Raw genomic sequence first — 16,579 nt, 5'->3', positions numbered from 1 at the left:
AGAATTCTTATTTCACATAAAGTTTATATTTCTAATCAGCCATCTTATGTCTCGTGGCTTTTGCTGAATGTGTATGCCTCAGGGTAAAAACAAATCGCGTTCTTTTGAATTAACAAATTTGGTTTATTTATTTTAAATCTGAATAATTTGATTTAGACCACCGTAGCTTGAAAAAGTTGTTATTTATCGCAAGATATATTTTTCAAACTAGGCAGATTAATTAAGTAGTCCGTCTCATGACAGATAATGCGGAAGAAAGAATTCCTGTAAATTTAAAGTAGCTTAATTAGCAACATTTCATTGACGTAAACCTGGCAAAAAGAGCGTCATATTCTATTAGTTAGCTAAATATATCTATCATCTTTCTCTTTCGTGTTCTAAATACTCTTTCAATAGTACATCAATTATCTTGTTCTTTTTCTTCTTCTTTCACGTTCTGAATAGCTGTACGTAACTGACAAATGACGTGGAGGGCAGGAAGTAAGCTCAACGCTGCGATTGCTCTGAAGAGCACTGCGTTTTTTCGTTTTCCGCCTATTAATAATATGTCTTTGTTGATAAATCTTTGAAATAAATATAAACAAATACACGTAGAAAATAAGACTCAAATGATAGATAAACGGGAAGTAAAAAAATATCTTTGGGTCTTTTTTTTTTGCGGGAAAGTTGTGATTTAATAACTTTCCCGATCATTGAAGTAATCCTAGTAAAACTGGTCTGATTTAAATGACGATTCGAACCACGATTTAAATCCTTTTGATCTTTCTTGTCTTCCCTTGACTATACTTGCCCGAGTTTTCGCTTTGGCTATCAATTCTGTTTTTATACATGTGTACTTCCTCTCAGGCGACCTCTATATCTCACAAAGTTGCAGGCCACCATCTGCGCGCACACTGACGCCTTTGTCCTCTTCTGAACAGAACCTTTTCTACTCCAAACTCTAGAGCACCGTAGACCTCGATACGGCTAGTGGTCGTGGAGTTCGAAACTTCTCCTTCCGTCACAGTGACTAACGAACGTCACACCGAAGTTCGTGCAAAGTTGACATCAGCGACATTAATTTAGAGCAGTCACTTTGGTGATTATATCATCACCGAAGGAAATAGGAAATAAAAACAGCTTGTTCTCTATGTCATCTCGTGATGATGGTGTTATTCTTGAACGTTACGGTAAATAAATTGTTGTTATGCAGCTATTTGTTCGACGCTGCTATTGGGTCAGCATATGCACCTACCGCATTAACGTTTCAATGTACGTTAGGGCACCACTCGTGTTTCGAAGCAACTCCAAGACCACAAAATATGTCGCGGATGGCTCTAGCATGAAGCCAACCATGGGAAGGGGGAGGGAGGGCGAATTTTTACCTCCCAATGTGATCACAAATGTGGCAGAAGATGACATGGGCATGTTAAACGAAATTGCGGCGGCACCGCGATAATTTTGAACCTAAATATTGTTTTCTATATACACTATTGGGTATTTCATCGTGGTGGTTACCAGCACATGTTTGACGTGTTTATGTGATGTTACGTTAAACACAACTTAAACACAACTCTGTAAAATTGTTTGGAGTGAGTCATGTCATTTTACTAGCCTAAACAACGTCCGTAGTTTGATGCTAATGGAATCTTATTAAATGTAGTTTTTAACTGTTAAGGCAGTGGTAAAGCTAAGTTAGGGTGCATATCAGCAGAACCACGAGGAAAGATAGCGCTGACTGTTGCTGAAGGTTCCTTAACCAACTGTGTTTAAACACGGTTGGTTAGAGTACCTGCAGCTTCTTTTATTAATACTCACCTAACGAGGTAGATTTTCGCCGAAATGGTTACTTTTCAATGGTTATATATTGTTCGAACAAACCAGTGAATAAATTAGAAGTCATGCCACTACACCTATGATAAAAATATTATGGTGAATCAATTCCGATCGAGCTCTCATGTGAAGTTTCATTCGCTTCAGTCTCGTATTCTCGCTTTGTAAAGAGCATGTGATCTGACTTGTTTCAGCTTGAGAGGTGTTAAGTCATGCCCGTCATAATGCCGCAATGCTCTTTTACAAATCCACGAACAAAAGAGGAAAATAGACCTAGAGTGAGAAAACGGTATCCGGAGATGCTCTAAATGCCTGTTGAGTTGTTAGTTCGATAAAGTGACTCGGGGCTTTCATGTAACGCACCCACCGGCAACAGTATTAGTGAACCCTACGACGTAATGTAACAAGTTTATCTCTTTTTATAATTATAATGCAATTAAATGCAAAGGTGCAAGCGAGCTGGACAAGAATGACGAAAGTAATCCCTGGAGAAGGGGAACAAGAGGGACAAAGGACAAACATAAATCTCCAAACACAGCTAGGTGACTGGTGAGCGACCGAAAAAATCCGCCTGGTCCGGGTATCGAACCCGGGACCTCTCCATTACCAGTGGAGCGCTCTACCAACTGAGCTAACCAGGGGTGAGACGTCAGTGGAGCAAACGGGTTTTATCAGCTGCCACCAGTCGAACACCAACAAGGGTGAAGCTTGCAATTTAAGGTTATAATTATAATGCAATTAAATGCAAAGGTGCAAGCGAGCTGGACAAGAATGACGAAAGTCATTCTTGTCCAGCTCGTCCATTCGATACCCGGACCAGGCGGATTTTTTCGGTCGCTCACCAGTCACCTAGCTGTGTTTGGAGATTTATGTTTGTCCTTTGTCCCTCTTGTTCCCCTTCTCCAGGGATTACTTTCGTCATTCTTGTCCAGCTCGCTTGCACCTTTGCATTTAATTGCATTATAATTATAACCTTAAATTGCAAGCTTCACCCTTGTTGGTGTTCGACTGGTGGCAGCTGATAAAACCCGTTTGCTCTACTGACGTCTAACCCCTGGTTAGCTCAGTTGGTAGAGCGCTCCACTGGTAATGGAGAGGTCCCGGGTTCGATACCCGGACCAGGCGGATTTTTTCGGTCGCTCACCAGTCACCTAGCTGTGTTTGGAGATTTATGTTTGTCCTTTGTCCCTCTTGTTCCCCTTCTCCAGGGATTACTTTCGTCATTCTTGTCCAGCTCGCTTGCACCTTTGTATTTAATTGCATTATAATTATAACCTTAAATTGCAAGCTTCACCCTTGTTGGTGTTCGACTGGTGGCAGCTGATAAAACCCGTTTGCTCTACTGACGTCTAACCCCTGGTTAGCTCAGTTGGTAGAGCGCTCCACTGGTAATGGAGAGGTCCCGGGTTCGATACCCGGACCAGGCGGATTTTTTCGGTCGCTCACCAGTCACCTAGCTGTGTTTGGAGATTTATGTTTGTCCTTTGTCCCTCTTGTTCCCCTTCTCCAGGGATTACTTTCGTCAAGTTTATCTCTACTGTATTTCTATATTTCTGCTTAATTTTCCTTGCAAAACGTCACTATATATACGAATAAAATTATCATTTATTTGTTTTTAATATCACGGTGTATTTCCTTTATCTCCTTTGTGTCATTTTTAAACAAACACCCGCAGACGAAGAAACAAGCGAGAGAGGGACATACACAAAGTAGGACAGAAAAATATCGGTGTTCAACACTTTCCACATGTAGCCTAGATTTGTTTTTCTTGCATACGGTGGCTCATGGGAATAGAAACTACGGTTCTCGACTTTTCCCGATCTTTTTCCCGGCTATTCGCAACCCTGAACTCCGTGATGTTTCGTGGTGGTGCAGATGTTCAAAAGCCGAGCCCGTTCTCCCAGTGATGCAGAAATGGCAGGCTGCGCTTGCGGCGAAGTATAGAGGATGAGGCAGTCGGGTATTGATGGAAGCGGCGACACAGTGAAGTCCTGTAACTGACGACCAGGTGCCCACGACTTACGCTGGGCGACATGCGGTCTCTTTTGTGCAGTGAAACCCGGACCGAGGATTGGTCCGAGGCCCGGCGGCTTCGACCACGTGGGCGATGCAGCACCCTCACCCGGGGGCCCACGGAGCAGGCCTGGTGGACGGATACGCCGGCGCCTTGCCCATGGACCTCCACGTGCCGCCGCAGGGATACCACCCCTACTTCCGGTACGTCGCTTCCGCCATCCTTCCATGCAGGCTCCCCGCCTCTTGCAAAGCGCGCAGCGCCATCGGCGGCGTATCCGGCTGTTGCAGACGACAAAGGCAACCTCACGATTGGTTCACACGTTTGCGTTTGACTGTGCCGAGTGTACTGTGATTACTTGTAACCACTAACAGACCGCCGTCTTTATCGGGTACACCTGAAGCACTTCTTACGTGCGTAAATAGCTGTTTCTTGTTTTTTAGGCACTGAAAATGTTATAGGCAACTATCTCTCATAAATAGTCCGTCGATTTGATCTGTAAAATACTGCAAAACATTCAGTCCATTTATACGCAAGTCTGAAGTGTTCCAGGTCTACCCGATAGATGACACCAGTGTGCCGGCGGAGATCACAACACATTCGTCACACTAGGCATAGTAAAACAGAATTGTCTGAATTCGCCTTTAGAGCGACGTAGGATACGTAGGCGAGCAGTAGAAAGCAAGTGTACACCTCGCTACCATGTCGCTTTAGCGCTATACGTACGGAGGAGCATACAGGGTGCTCCTAACATTGGGGTCTTCATGCGCGGATGTTTAGGATCATTATAAGAGGTTGAAGGGTTTCCTCTTTAGGTTTACTACGGCTTTAGAGCGTAAACATCTTAGACAGAAAGCTGTCTGGTTGGCTGCAACGACAGTAATAAGAGAAAAAAACGTCTACCAAAGCCCTAAAAAAAGATAAGTATTTTATTGCTTCTCGCATAAATCCTTCATTGAGGCTGTTCACGTAGCTCTTGAAATTTCGACGTCGGCCGAGCGGACAGGAACAAGAGCAAACACGTGTACTCAACCCTTTTCAGAGTCGACATTTCCCAAAGAAACACAGAGCACAGTAAGAAAAACATTGATGACGCATACACTCACCTTGGTTTGACATGCTTATCCACTTCTTAGCCTCTCGCGTATCTGATACATGGTCGTTATTTCAGTCAGCAGACGAAGGCCTTTTAAAAAGCCCTGTCTCGCGTATTCTCGCTTTTAGTAAGATGACTAGTTGCTGTTTCACTTGATCAAGCTTAACGTGTTGCCATCACAGCTACGTTCCCTCATTTAAACGAATTTGATTAAAGATGATATCATGATGCAATGAAGCCAGACAGCGACGAAACAAATTGCAGCTTAAGCATACTACTAATGATTCAAACAGTAAAAAAAAACTAGAGAGGCTCAACAATACCCTGTTCAGCCTCTCTAGTTTTTAAAGTATATCATAGCTGAACTAAAAAAATGATTTTTAAAGTCATATATAGTTGAACTAAAAAAAAAACATTATTCGACTTGTCGATACTTAGAATTTCGAACGAGTTCCCGTTTTGTACCAATACAAAATGTAACGATGGCGTTCTTTTGCTTCGGCTAGAAAAAAAAAAACACCTTGTGGGAAAGTGAGGCTGTTTCGTGCAACACCGGTCTTGGTTTTTGAATGATTGAAACGGTGCCCTTTTCGTCTTGTCCTCTTTATGTGTGGCTCTGCGCCACTTTCCATTCTAACCAGCTGCTTCACATTGCTGTAACCAATTGCGGTATTATGAAGTATGGAACCGGTATGCGGTCACCGACTAACGAAGCCCGAGTACGAACCGATCGGAAAGTGATTGACGCTCGCAAAGTCGACCGGGCCTGGTCCTTAAAGTGCAAGTGGCCCCCTTCTGATATTCGCCAGCGCGCCCCTGCTGTATGGGCAAGGCCCCCCCTGAGATACTTTTAAGGCGTCTCTGAAACTAGAGGTAAAAGTAACCCAGAAGCAAGAGAAAAAAATGGGAACGTACAACACAAGACTCCGAACACACCTAAAGCGTTATTATGCCAAGACATCCTTAGATCAGCCCACAACCAAGTAGAAGTGCACACCGAACGTTAAACAAACCAAAATAACCCACGAAAAAACTAGAAACTACCCAAAAAGGGCCAACACAACCAATGACACAAACTTAGTCACACGTCCCACTAACCAAATATCTTCTGGTAGATCTGTCTTTGCTTGAATTTCTGGCACCATCGTTATTTCCTAATATTACTGCAAGCCATATGACACTCGTAGGAATACAGCAGCCAACTCAAACCAGCGAGCTAAAAAGTTTAATCAACAGAGAAAACCGTAAAACGCATGACCGCTTTTGTGTGTGTTTTGTTTTGTTATTGTGTTCTTCGGTGAAAAATATGTTTAGTGATTATTGCGCTAATAACATGACAGCTTTCTAGTCCTCACTATCGGAGTCAAACAATTAAGTCCTTCCTTCCATCACATAAAAACAAAATAAAAAAAAAATTATCGAAAACTCTTGCGAGTAGCAAAACAGAGCAAACAGAACACTCAGACACGATTAAAATAGCGCGAACTTGACAAGGACAAAAAAGGCACACGTGCGACAGGACTCGCGCGGTTGTACGTGTGCTTTTTGTCCGTGTCAAGTTCGCGCTATTTTATTCATATCTAATACGAACCAATTAGCCCAATCAAGAGACCTGTAAAAATACTCAGCCACACGATTAATAGTATACAAATTTAGCTCGCGCATTTCAATAACCACGACATCGCAAGTGCAGAGTTTTCCAACAGGCTGCGTTTTGCAGCTCGTTAAACAGCCACAATAATCACGCGATTTAGCGAAGTAAGGGAATTTGTATCGGTTTATATTAAAGCAACCATAATTGTCTAAATCTACCGGACAGTTGTTCCCCAGTTGTAATTGTACATATAATCGATTACTCTTTCTCGATAACATTCGCACAAGATCGCTTTATTTCGCTGGCGACACTTTTTACGCGAGCCAGGGCAGAGCCGTCGTGCGACGACAGCGGCTTTCGGTGTAACAACGCGGATTCTCCCCTCTAATCTCGGAGGTCTCGCGAAGGGTATCGAGGGCCTGTCGTGTCGCGTATCTTTGGGAACACGAGTTTCTCTTTTGATGGATTACGGCGCGTGCGACGCGACGCGTCGGACGTCTTACATGCCCAAGACGGCGACGGAATTATGGAAACGGGAAGCGGCCGAGGAGGGGCGGACGTGCTCGAGGAAGAGGCGGCGAGAAGGGGACACTTCTCTATTCGACAGGCGTCGTCGCTTCGATAACGTCGTCGCCGGGACGCCTCTCCGTGGCGGCGTGGACTCTCCCGCGATCACGTCGCCGTTGTCCAGAAGGGGCGTGGCGTGTCGATTCACGGCGGCGCTGGACGAAGAGCGGGTCGTCCTCGCGCTATCCTTGGCACTCGTCGTCGTTTTTGGGCCGCAAGCTCCTGATGGACCGAGCATGGGTTGTAATGCGAAGAGGAGGTGTATGAGAGTGTATCCGCACTTATAAGCGCCTATAAACACGATGTCAAGGTGTTAATGCTAAAAAAAAGTAAAAATAAAAAACAGCACCAAAAACGAAGGACAAGGCGAAGTGCACGCACAAAGCGCTGACTCCCAACTGTTTTATCTTGAAGAAACACAAATCGACGTGAAACGCGAACCGTAAAATATATCCAGTAATCTGTCCCACAGGTGCCGTGTGCCGTCGGTGTAATTTTCAGCGTTAAACTGTCCCGCGAGAAAGTGTACATAGCGCACACCGGCAGATGGGTTAATGAAAGGTTAAGAAAACATGCTCTATTGATCGGATCATTGCCATCGGGCAACTTTGGCAGCACACTGTGACATGTGCGATTGTAACCTTATATTATAAAACGACAATTTTATGGCGTCACATTCAACCGATTACTAGAGACATTTCTTTCAGATTTTCTTTCATTCGAAGCACGAAGACATACTGTGTCAGCAGTGCGGCGTCGGTTGCGTTGCTTAACAGAGTTGACATTCCTGAGTAGGTTTGACACGTTTCGGGATCAAATTACATTATGTATTTTATGGTTCGCGTTTCTCTTTTATCTGGGTTTCTCAAAAATAAATCAGTCAAGAAATAGCGCTTCGTGCGTGCACTTGGTCTTCTAGTTCTTTGTTTTTTGCCGCTGTTTTACCGTTAACCCGTATCCGCAACTCGCTCAACTTTCCTCATTATTGCGGGACACGATGTAAATTGTTGGCGAGGAATTGACTCGTATCCTAAGATTATCTACCTTTGAATTGCCACCACCACTTGCCAGACCAAGTCAAAATGTGCGGGGGCCCAGTGAGAACGATATATGGAAGTGAATGGTGATCTGTTTTCTTTTTTCTTCTTAGTTCACTTCTTACTTGACTTAATGTATTGTTCTTATCTCGCACGTTTTTCCGCGATGTATTATTTGCGTTACCAATGTTTACGTAACGCGTATCCAATTAATCGAATCTCATGAACACGCAGTGGTCGAGTGGATGTGGAAGACTAGACCGAGGGATGAGAAATACTAAAAAATCGCTGATAGTCAGCTTTATGCGTGTCTTGTGTCTATGTGTAACCATTTAATGTTCGATCTGTTTCCCCACCATCAATCCCATGATAACCTCGGGTTCGGGGGATATTGTTTATCGGCAGGGAAGCGGCGTTTCACGTAGGCTACGCAATCATCTGCGCTAAAAAGGAGGTATTCCTAGCGGGTTTGCATACTCTGTTTCACAATTCGACCGCAGCCGACGCTACAGTCTAGTGGAGCCAATGAAGCGGCGAAAAAAATGCATCGTCACGGCGCTCGTCATTCTTTGTGCGCTTGCTACTAACCCTATCATGCGCAGCGAAAGTTCGTCTGCTCTTTGGCAGGGTTTGTAGTGACGTCAGAACGCCGAGCTCTGATTGGCTCTGATTGGAGGATAGTGGGTAGACCTCAAGGCAGCTTGCTTTGAGGTCTACCGACTATCTTTCAATCAAACCAATCAGAGCTCGGTGTCTTTCTGACGTCACAACAACCCCTGCAATAGAAGCAGACGAACTTGCACTCCGTATTCTGCTCGTGATTCGTTGGGCTATGGCGCCTGGAACGCGTCTCCGACTGGTGCCGTTTACGGCGTCTGTAAAAGCGGTCCGTCCATTTACGCCCAATGACGTCATAGAAGCGTCATGCTGACTCCGGTCACGATCCTGGGGGCGTCCCCGCAGCGGGAGAGCGCCTTTAGAGCGCGCGACACGAGAGCGCACCCCAGTTGAGCGAACACCGCAAAATGTGCGATGAACCTGCGGCTCCACAGACAGAACAAAATTGGGCAACTCATCGAATCGGAGCATTGGTGATTTTCGATTGATTAAATATTCCTTTAATAAAAAAATAAATAAAACGGGTACGACTCGTTCTAACCAATTGCTTATACTGACATCGGAGAGAAACGGGGGCAAGGGAGTGGAGAGCGTCTGTTTCGCCGCAAGTCACTCGCCAATGCGGCAGTCCACGGAAGCTTCGGCGGTCAGAAGTTGGGACGCCGCGACGACAGCGACAACTCGCGTTCGCTCGTGCTTCTCGCCAGCATTTCTATGACCAACCGCCAGGATCGCGACAGTCAACAGCATGACACTTTGGCTTCTTTGACGTCATTTGTTGCCCCTTGGGGTCTTGCGCCGGAGATAACTTTCTCGAACCACTCGAGCGAGCGAGAAATGTTATAAAACTGGCTATTTTCTATTCCTACGAAGTCGCCATGAATTCCAGGAAAAGAAAGCTGACGACACGTTCGTTTCAATTCGAGTCGCAACGCATGCCTCGCGATAGTTGCCTCAAAATCGGAGAGGTGGCGATGATGCTACCGTCTGGTCGTGCCAGCGTTTCTAAAAATCGAGGAAGCTTACGATAACGTCAGGCGGAACACGCTGTGGCGTATTTGAGGAATATCGGGACTCGAAGGGGAGGCGAAGAAATTATTAGAGGTATTTGCGTTGGTAACGAAGTCACGAACACGTGGAAAGAAGAAACAGTGCAATCAGAAGCCGTTAACTGAGGTTTCAGACAATGATGTCCTCGTCGCCACAGCTATTTATGCCACGCTTGCGTCGGGTAGAGCGAAAGCTAGAGTCGAGTTGCTTTGGCTGCTATTCGGCTCAGGTTAAAGAGTTTAAGAATGGAGTTAAGCGATCGATTGTCACCACGGTAACGGGTGTCAATCTAAGGAAAAGAAAATAATATGAACACAAACACTTTAAGGCATTTCTTCAAGCTTGATTCAACTGAAAAACTGGATTATGCCTTAAATAAACCAAACCCTGTGAAATCGTGTGATTTTTTCGTCAACCTTGCTAGAATATTACAATGAAGCTTTTCCATTAATTGAAACTAAAATTAAGAAAGAAAAGGAAAACAAGAAATTCGTGGTATACACGTGAGCTTTGCAAAGAAATCAAAACACGGGATAATATGTTCAATAAATTTATCAAAACGTAACACGATTGCTCCAAACATTAAGAGAAGGGAAGACAGTTTTTTTATAAAATTTATTTTCAAAAATAAATATAAATTCAGCAAGTTACAGAGTACCATGAATAAAATATAATGAATAAATTACTTGTCTATGCCAGAATAGCTTGACATTGACGGTCATACTTACCCCTAAACCACACTGGCGAACAAATTTAACGAAGGCTGCACGCTGGGATAGAAGGTTTTAATTCAAACTGAGGTTTTAAACTGAAAAACACAAGGACAAAAAGTAAGAATCAATACTTTTAACTAATACTTTTTTGTCATCAGGTGCTTGCGAATCATCGTGCTAGTACAGTAATTATCACTTATGTCCTGTTGAAAGTTTCAAATGCAAAAATACTCCAAAAGCCGGGAGACGTCATAATTAAAATAAGTACACCGACTTGACATAACAGAAAAAACAACTTCATTAGACGTTTCGCCTCCCATGCGGGAGGCATCATCAGTAGTTACACAGCAAATGCAGGGTTCAACCTAAACACAACGCTATTTATCACAGTTTCAAGCTAAATTTTTCTACATTCAGCAGGTGAAGCAGAAATGTTTAGTATAATAAAGTGAAAGAATGTACTCGTCTGTGTTTCGTCCTCTCTGTGTTTCATTCTTTCTGTTATCCAGTATAATAATGTACCTTAAAATAATTGTGCATGTGGCAATGGCGACGTTAATCTTATTCCTGTCAAAATAATATGGGGCTTAGTCTTGTACCCTTGTTCGCATTTGCAATGAAAAAAAAATGTTTCTGGTATTTTCTCAGATAAAGTAAGAACTGACGTAGCTTGCGTTATTCACAAAAGTGGTGCATACGAAAATGTCAACAACTATAGGCCCCTTTTTCAAAAGTGCCTGAAGAATTAATAAATTCAAGATTATCCAGACACCGCACAGTTAACATACAGGCATACACAACAATTTATTCGAGACAACGATAAGATACATTGTCTTGGGGTACATGTCTCACTGTGATAAATACCTGACGAGGCCATGCCACCGCTTTAACTACAGCCAGACAGACGGACATAAAGAAAATGAAAAAAAAAAAAAAGACAGACCGCAAAACAAGTGAAGATATTATCAAAATCGGACCGAGTTAAAAACCAAAAGTTTAGAAGCATAAAGCTAAAGCTAAAACCTTTAATCTACGTGTTAATCATTGCTAGTTTCACGAAACAGTTATACACAATTCCTGCGCATCTAAATGTTCTTTCATATATTTTCTATATTTTCTAAAATGTTTGTAGTGGGACATTAGTTTGTAAGCAATCTAGGATAGGGGGGTGGGATTTAACGCTTCTGGTACTTAAAAACTTAATCATTGGTCTCTGTAGATTTTTTTCTTGAACGTGGTTTAATTAATATTTTGTTGCTTAAATCATGAAGGCTAATTTCTGAATAGTAAGCACGTAATGTGAGATAACAAATTATCCTAATTATTCTATCGATATTGACAACTCTCAAGTGTCAAATTCGAATTGAAAAAGACTGCTTATATTTAATATTCCATAGATGAGAAAGACTCTAAATTTGTACGGAACCTGGTGAACCACACTAATAGACAATAACTCATATCTTACAAGTGATATGATCATTCCCAAGCACCAGTTTGGTTTTCATAATGATAAATCACTCGAAACAGCCTTGATGCAGATTAAAGATAAAATAATAGATTTTATAGTTAAAGGCGTGCTCTACACTGGGACGAACCTGAAAACCGTTTTTTCGTTATATTTCGTGTCTCGCGTTTTTTTGTTTGTTTTTAAATACTAAAGCGGGTTTTGAGGTTTGGGTGATCGCTATAGGTCGGGTATTTGAGAAGTTCTCCGTGCTCATTTACATTCCGCTCAACAACTAATTTTTAAAAGTTTTAACTACACTAGAACCGCTAAAACTTTCTAGAATGTGTTCTCTTTTTATTTTTGTTCAAAATGTAGAACCTGGCCTCTATGACGATGCTTTACCTGGTTTCGATGATGATGACTTTTGTTAAATTAAATTTTATAGACTAAATTATATATCAAATAAAAGCTTATAGTCTTCCTATTCCACAAGCTAAATATTTTTATAGTCAAATGAAGTTATCGTAGAAAAAACACCTATATTTAGGAAAAGAAAATCTAAAAATACAAAATTTAACATCAAATTTTAAGAATAAACGAATTAATTTGTTTGTTTTTCTATCTGAAGAGCCTTTAGAATGGTCTAAAACATGCAATAAAAATCAGATATAATATATGTCCGCACGTATAAATTCTTGCATTGGAAAACACGAATATTTAAAGTACTCTTCTTAAATGGGAAGGCTGGTCGTTGCCAATTGAATGGTTATTAATTAACACTTTTTGGCACCTTCTCAGAGTATTCGTTTGCTTCGGTTAAACACAATTACTTACAGCCAGGCTGACCCGTACAGGGGAGGTATAGGCGTTCGTTTCTTATCCTGAAGGATAATAAATTTAACTTCTTAAAACAGAAGTTTCTTGGTGTGTTGTCTAACGAAATGTTTAGCTGAACTTAGCATATAGACAAAATAGGATGTTCCATATCTATAGGAATTCTAAGCTTGTTAAGTCAATTATTATAAAAAAAGTAAAAATTACAAACGAGCTATCCACTTATCTATCCACGCTTAGTGTTGTATAATTGTAGGGGGACAACAGCACTAACTAATGCAAACAAGCTCTTTATATACTGTATGTCAAGTACCACACTCAATGCCATTTTTAGGATATGAAATATTAATTATTATCTATACTTAAATGTCGATAATAAGTTTAATTAAATTAGACGGAATCAATTGCTTGTCAATTTAAGATGCAGTCGTTAGGTAAACAGTCAAAATTCGCACAAACTGTGTTTTTTTAGCAACATTCACATCTTATTTTCATGTACTAAACTTACGCCGCGTCACAGCTGAATTAGCTCAATTTACCGACTTATTCTGGACATAAAAGAAACTTGAACAATATATTACCAATATTGAATAGTCTTTTGCTAGTAGCTCAAATTGTTGGCATACGTGCATTATTCAGTGTGCGCCAGATGTCAGTTAATACTCGTAATTGTTGCGTGTTTTTTCTGCTGCGTGCTGCTGTAAACACGGAAGAGGGCCGAATCAAAAGTCAATTTTGTCTTCTTTTGCCCATCCCCCTCAAGTTCTTTGTCTGAATTAAATAAGAGCGTAAAATACAAGGACTGGAATAGGACTGGAAGTCAGCACAGAGAAATCAAGCAGTATTATATTTAAACACACGAAGAAAAATGCAGTCTATCTTAATTTAATTTAATTTATTTCAACTCAAGGACATCCTTTCGGATTCATTACATAAGCGAAGATTTCCAATATGAATGCGAAAGCACATTACATATAACGGGTACAATATCAAAGTTCACTTTGACCGGTTACAACCGGCACATCCCAGCCACTCACAAAAACTGTCCGAATTCTAGATTCTGCCAATTTCCACCTTACCTTCAGACAAAAAATATACAGTAGGACTCCTTTTTTAATTTTTACAGTGGAAAAACGCAGCTTACATTAAAAATCAATACCATCATTAAAAAAAAAGTTCCTTCACTTAAACATGACACGTACACGTTCTCGAATGCACCAAAGCATCGTCACAAATTTAAAAACATGTCATCACATTTCTTTCTGCACGCCAGCTCATTCTGTTTTGTTGCTATACATTCCGGTAGAGCGTTCCACCCAAAAACACACAACACAAACGGAGATTAAAAAAAATAGATTAGTACGAGATGGAAATGATCCCCACTTTGTGTGAGTTATCGATTGGTGCTGAAATACGTACTGCAGGTCTGAATGAAGAATGATTGTCTAAACGTGGAGACACTGTAATAAATACCATAAAATAAAACACATCCGCGATATCGTTCTTCGCATCTCTCGAGAGTTTAAACCCACATTTTGTTTTAGGCATTTGATACTGGTTTTATAAGAGACAAATAATAGGGCGGATTTATTTTGTACTGCTTCAAGACTTTTGACCACGTAATTTTGATGCGGATTCCAGAATATATGTGTGCATTCGAGTTTTATAAGAATGACAGTTTTATAAGCAAGCAGACGCGAACAAGGATTCGATGCTCCAAAATAAATAAGCACAATTATTTACGGATCTCACTAAATTAAGTAGCGGAATGCCTGCAAGAGTACGACACATATCTGACGATAACGAACAAAAGGAATTAAGTTGTTAGTTTAAAAAAAAAAAAAAAAGATCGTGCAATTCCAAAGGTAGGGGAAATAACGGTCGTCCTTTCAGAGACCGATTTCTTCTCCTATCTTTAGAATTACACGATTCCAAAGATAGGGGTAGAATTACTTTGAACTACTTCCCCATCTTCAATTCCCCTATTCATCTAACGATATACATGGAAGCAGGTCTGACAGTTGGAAGTGCCGTTTTGTGTGAAGCCTGATGTGCAGACAAAGGCTAATCATCAAGCAACGAGGCGTTGGTAGGTTGACCCTAGGAGTCCGTGGGAAGATTCCTAATGAAGGTGTCGAAGGATACCTGCAGAATGAACTTCATTCGAAGCAAGACACGCTAGTTGCAGGATAGAATATAAATGGTGTTTGAGGGAAATGGACGAGGAAAGACGGGCAGGCAGAATCATTAGCTACCTGTGTATGAGCAAGGTGGACTGACGATGCTGAAAGCGAACACAGACTCTCGTCGAAGTACTGGAGTAATACTGGAGAAACTCTACAAACGAGGTCGGTGGATATATCTGCTAAGTAACTATGGAGAGAGAACCAAGAATGCATTAAAACAGCTTTAAAAATGTACAAAGCAAAAACAAAAAGAAGAAGTGAGGTCACCTTTTAAAATTTTGCTTTTATTTAAAGCTAGAACACAGATAATGATAACGAGGACGCAGAAGCTCAGGAAATTGTACAACATACATTATATGTGGGGAGGGAATAGAAATGCCAGATCATGTAGTAATTAAATGTAAGGGGGATCGGCATCCAATGACGTTGCTCGAGGAAACAGACTTCCTCCGAACTCTGCGACTCGATGAGGACGGTGGTACAAAGGTTGGAGGAATGATGGTGAAAATGAAAGAATGGAATAAGCAGCAACTCTGACTGGATTTATTTCAACACCGCTTAATATAGGCCTGTTATTTGGCTAGTTGGCGCAAGTCACCATGCGATGTAAGTAAAGCAACACCCATTCATCCATCCATATAGTAGAAATGAGCTTCTTTATGAGCCTCGCTAGGCCTATTTCTATGTTAAATTCGACAGTTCACGTTCGACTGCAACGGGCGAAGGCAGGAACGAGCGAAAGTATAGTAGCCTCGTTTGAATTGTGAAATCAAGATTTGGACCAATAATTTATATACCAATGGTATACTTAGTTACTTAAATATTTTATAATTGTGCGAAGGAAGCACAATTGAATTTCTCTCCGACATTACGATCATGTATGTTTCAGATCTTTCATAAATTTGACTTACCTTTCATTTACATTACTTACGCCTTCATGCTTGAAAGCGCTCTGTTCGGGCGATTTTAATTTCATAAAGGTCGGTTTTAAGATCGCCATACATATGTGACTTCAATTACTCCGGTGTTAACAAGCTTTGACGCTCCATGGAGGGAATACGCGGCAAGCAACAGGCAAATTGCGCCCAGGTACGACTCGCTCGCGGCGTCGGAAGCTATTAATCCGCGCACGGAGCAAACGTCACCGGGCAAAATTCGTCGCTTGTTCACTGCATATGCGCTTCTCGATGTGCAGCCCTGACTCCTCTGTGGCAGGGCTGCACAGTATCGCGATAGAGATCTATCGCGGTAGTATCTTAGAGGTACTCTCGAGTATCTGTATCTCTGTATCGAGATACATTTGAAAAGAGTATTTGTATCTCAGTAGTGAAAAATACACTCATAACGCATCGCTTGTATCGCGATGCTCTGCCAGATATAGGTATCTCGTTACATTTGTTGCCGTTTTCAGAATAAACTCAATAGATAAACACATATGTTTGGTGCTTCAGAATTTATAAATTGAAACCGTCCTCTAAAGTGACTGATCACAGTCACCAACATAACAAAAATCTGTTTTAAAAAAGGCTACGTGCAAGAATAACAGAATAAGCTCCTCCCACCCAAATCCCTCCACTCTTGCCAATTTAGCATAGCGAACGCTATTAAGCA

At 41.6% G+C, this 16,579-nt stretch overlaps 1 protein-coding gene and 3 non-coding genes across 5 annotated transcripts in view; 3 read left to right on the top strand and 1 right to left on the bottom strand.

Moving 5' to 3' along the window:
- LOC8053863 (protein trachealess) overlaps nucleotides 1-16,579 on the top strand; it is a 521,715-nt gene that overhangs the window by 23,768 nt on the left and 481,368 nt on the right. For both annotated transcript variants that reach the window (XM_042287481.1, XM_042287479.1), the window contains exon 2: nucleotides 3,866-4,029. In XM_042287481.1, the coding sequence (XP_042143415.1) occupies nucleotides 3,920-4,029 (110 nt within the window). In that variant the 5' untranslated portion in view covers nucleotides 3,866-3,919. The remainder of the gene's footprint in view (nucleotides 1-3,865; nucleotides 4,030-16,579) is intronic.
- On the bottom strand, nucleotides 2,381-2,453 carry Trnat-ggu. Its single transcript has one exon. It is a non-coding gene; the product is annotated as a tRNA-Thr (tRNA).
- Nucleotides 2,865-2,937, top strand: Trnat-ggu. Its single transcript has one exon. It is a non-coding gene; the product is annotated as a tRNA-Thr (tRNA).
- On the top strand, nucleotides 3,167-3,239 carry Trnat-ggu. The gene has a single exon. It is a non-coding gene; the product is annotated as a tRNA-Thr (tRNA).

This window comes from Ixodes scapularis, unplaced genomic scaffold (genome assembly GCF_016920785.2).
Source record: "Ixodes scapularis isolate PalLabHiFi unplaced genomic scaffold, ASM1692078v2 PGA_scaffold10__122_contigs__length_95168666, whole genome shotgun sequence".
Lineage (NCBI taxonomy): Eukaryota > Metazoa > Arthropoda > Arachnida > Ixodida > Ixodidae > Ixodes > Ixodes scapularis.
The sequence above is the reverse complement of the archived record's forward strand: the minus strand, read 5'-3'. Positions and strand labels throughout refer to the sequence as shown.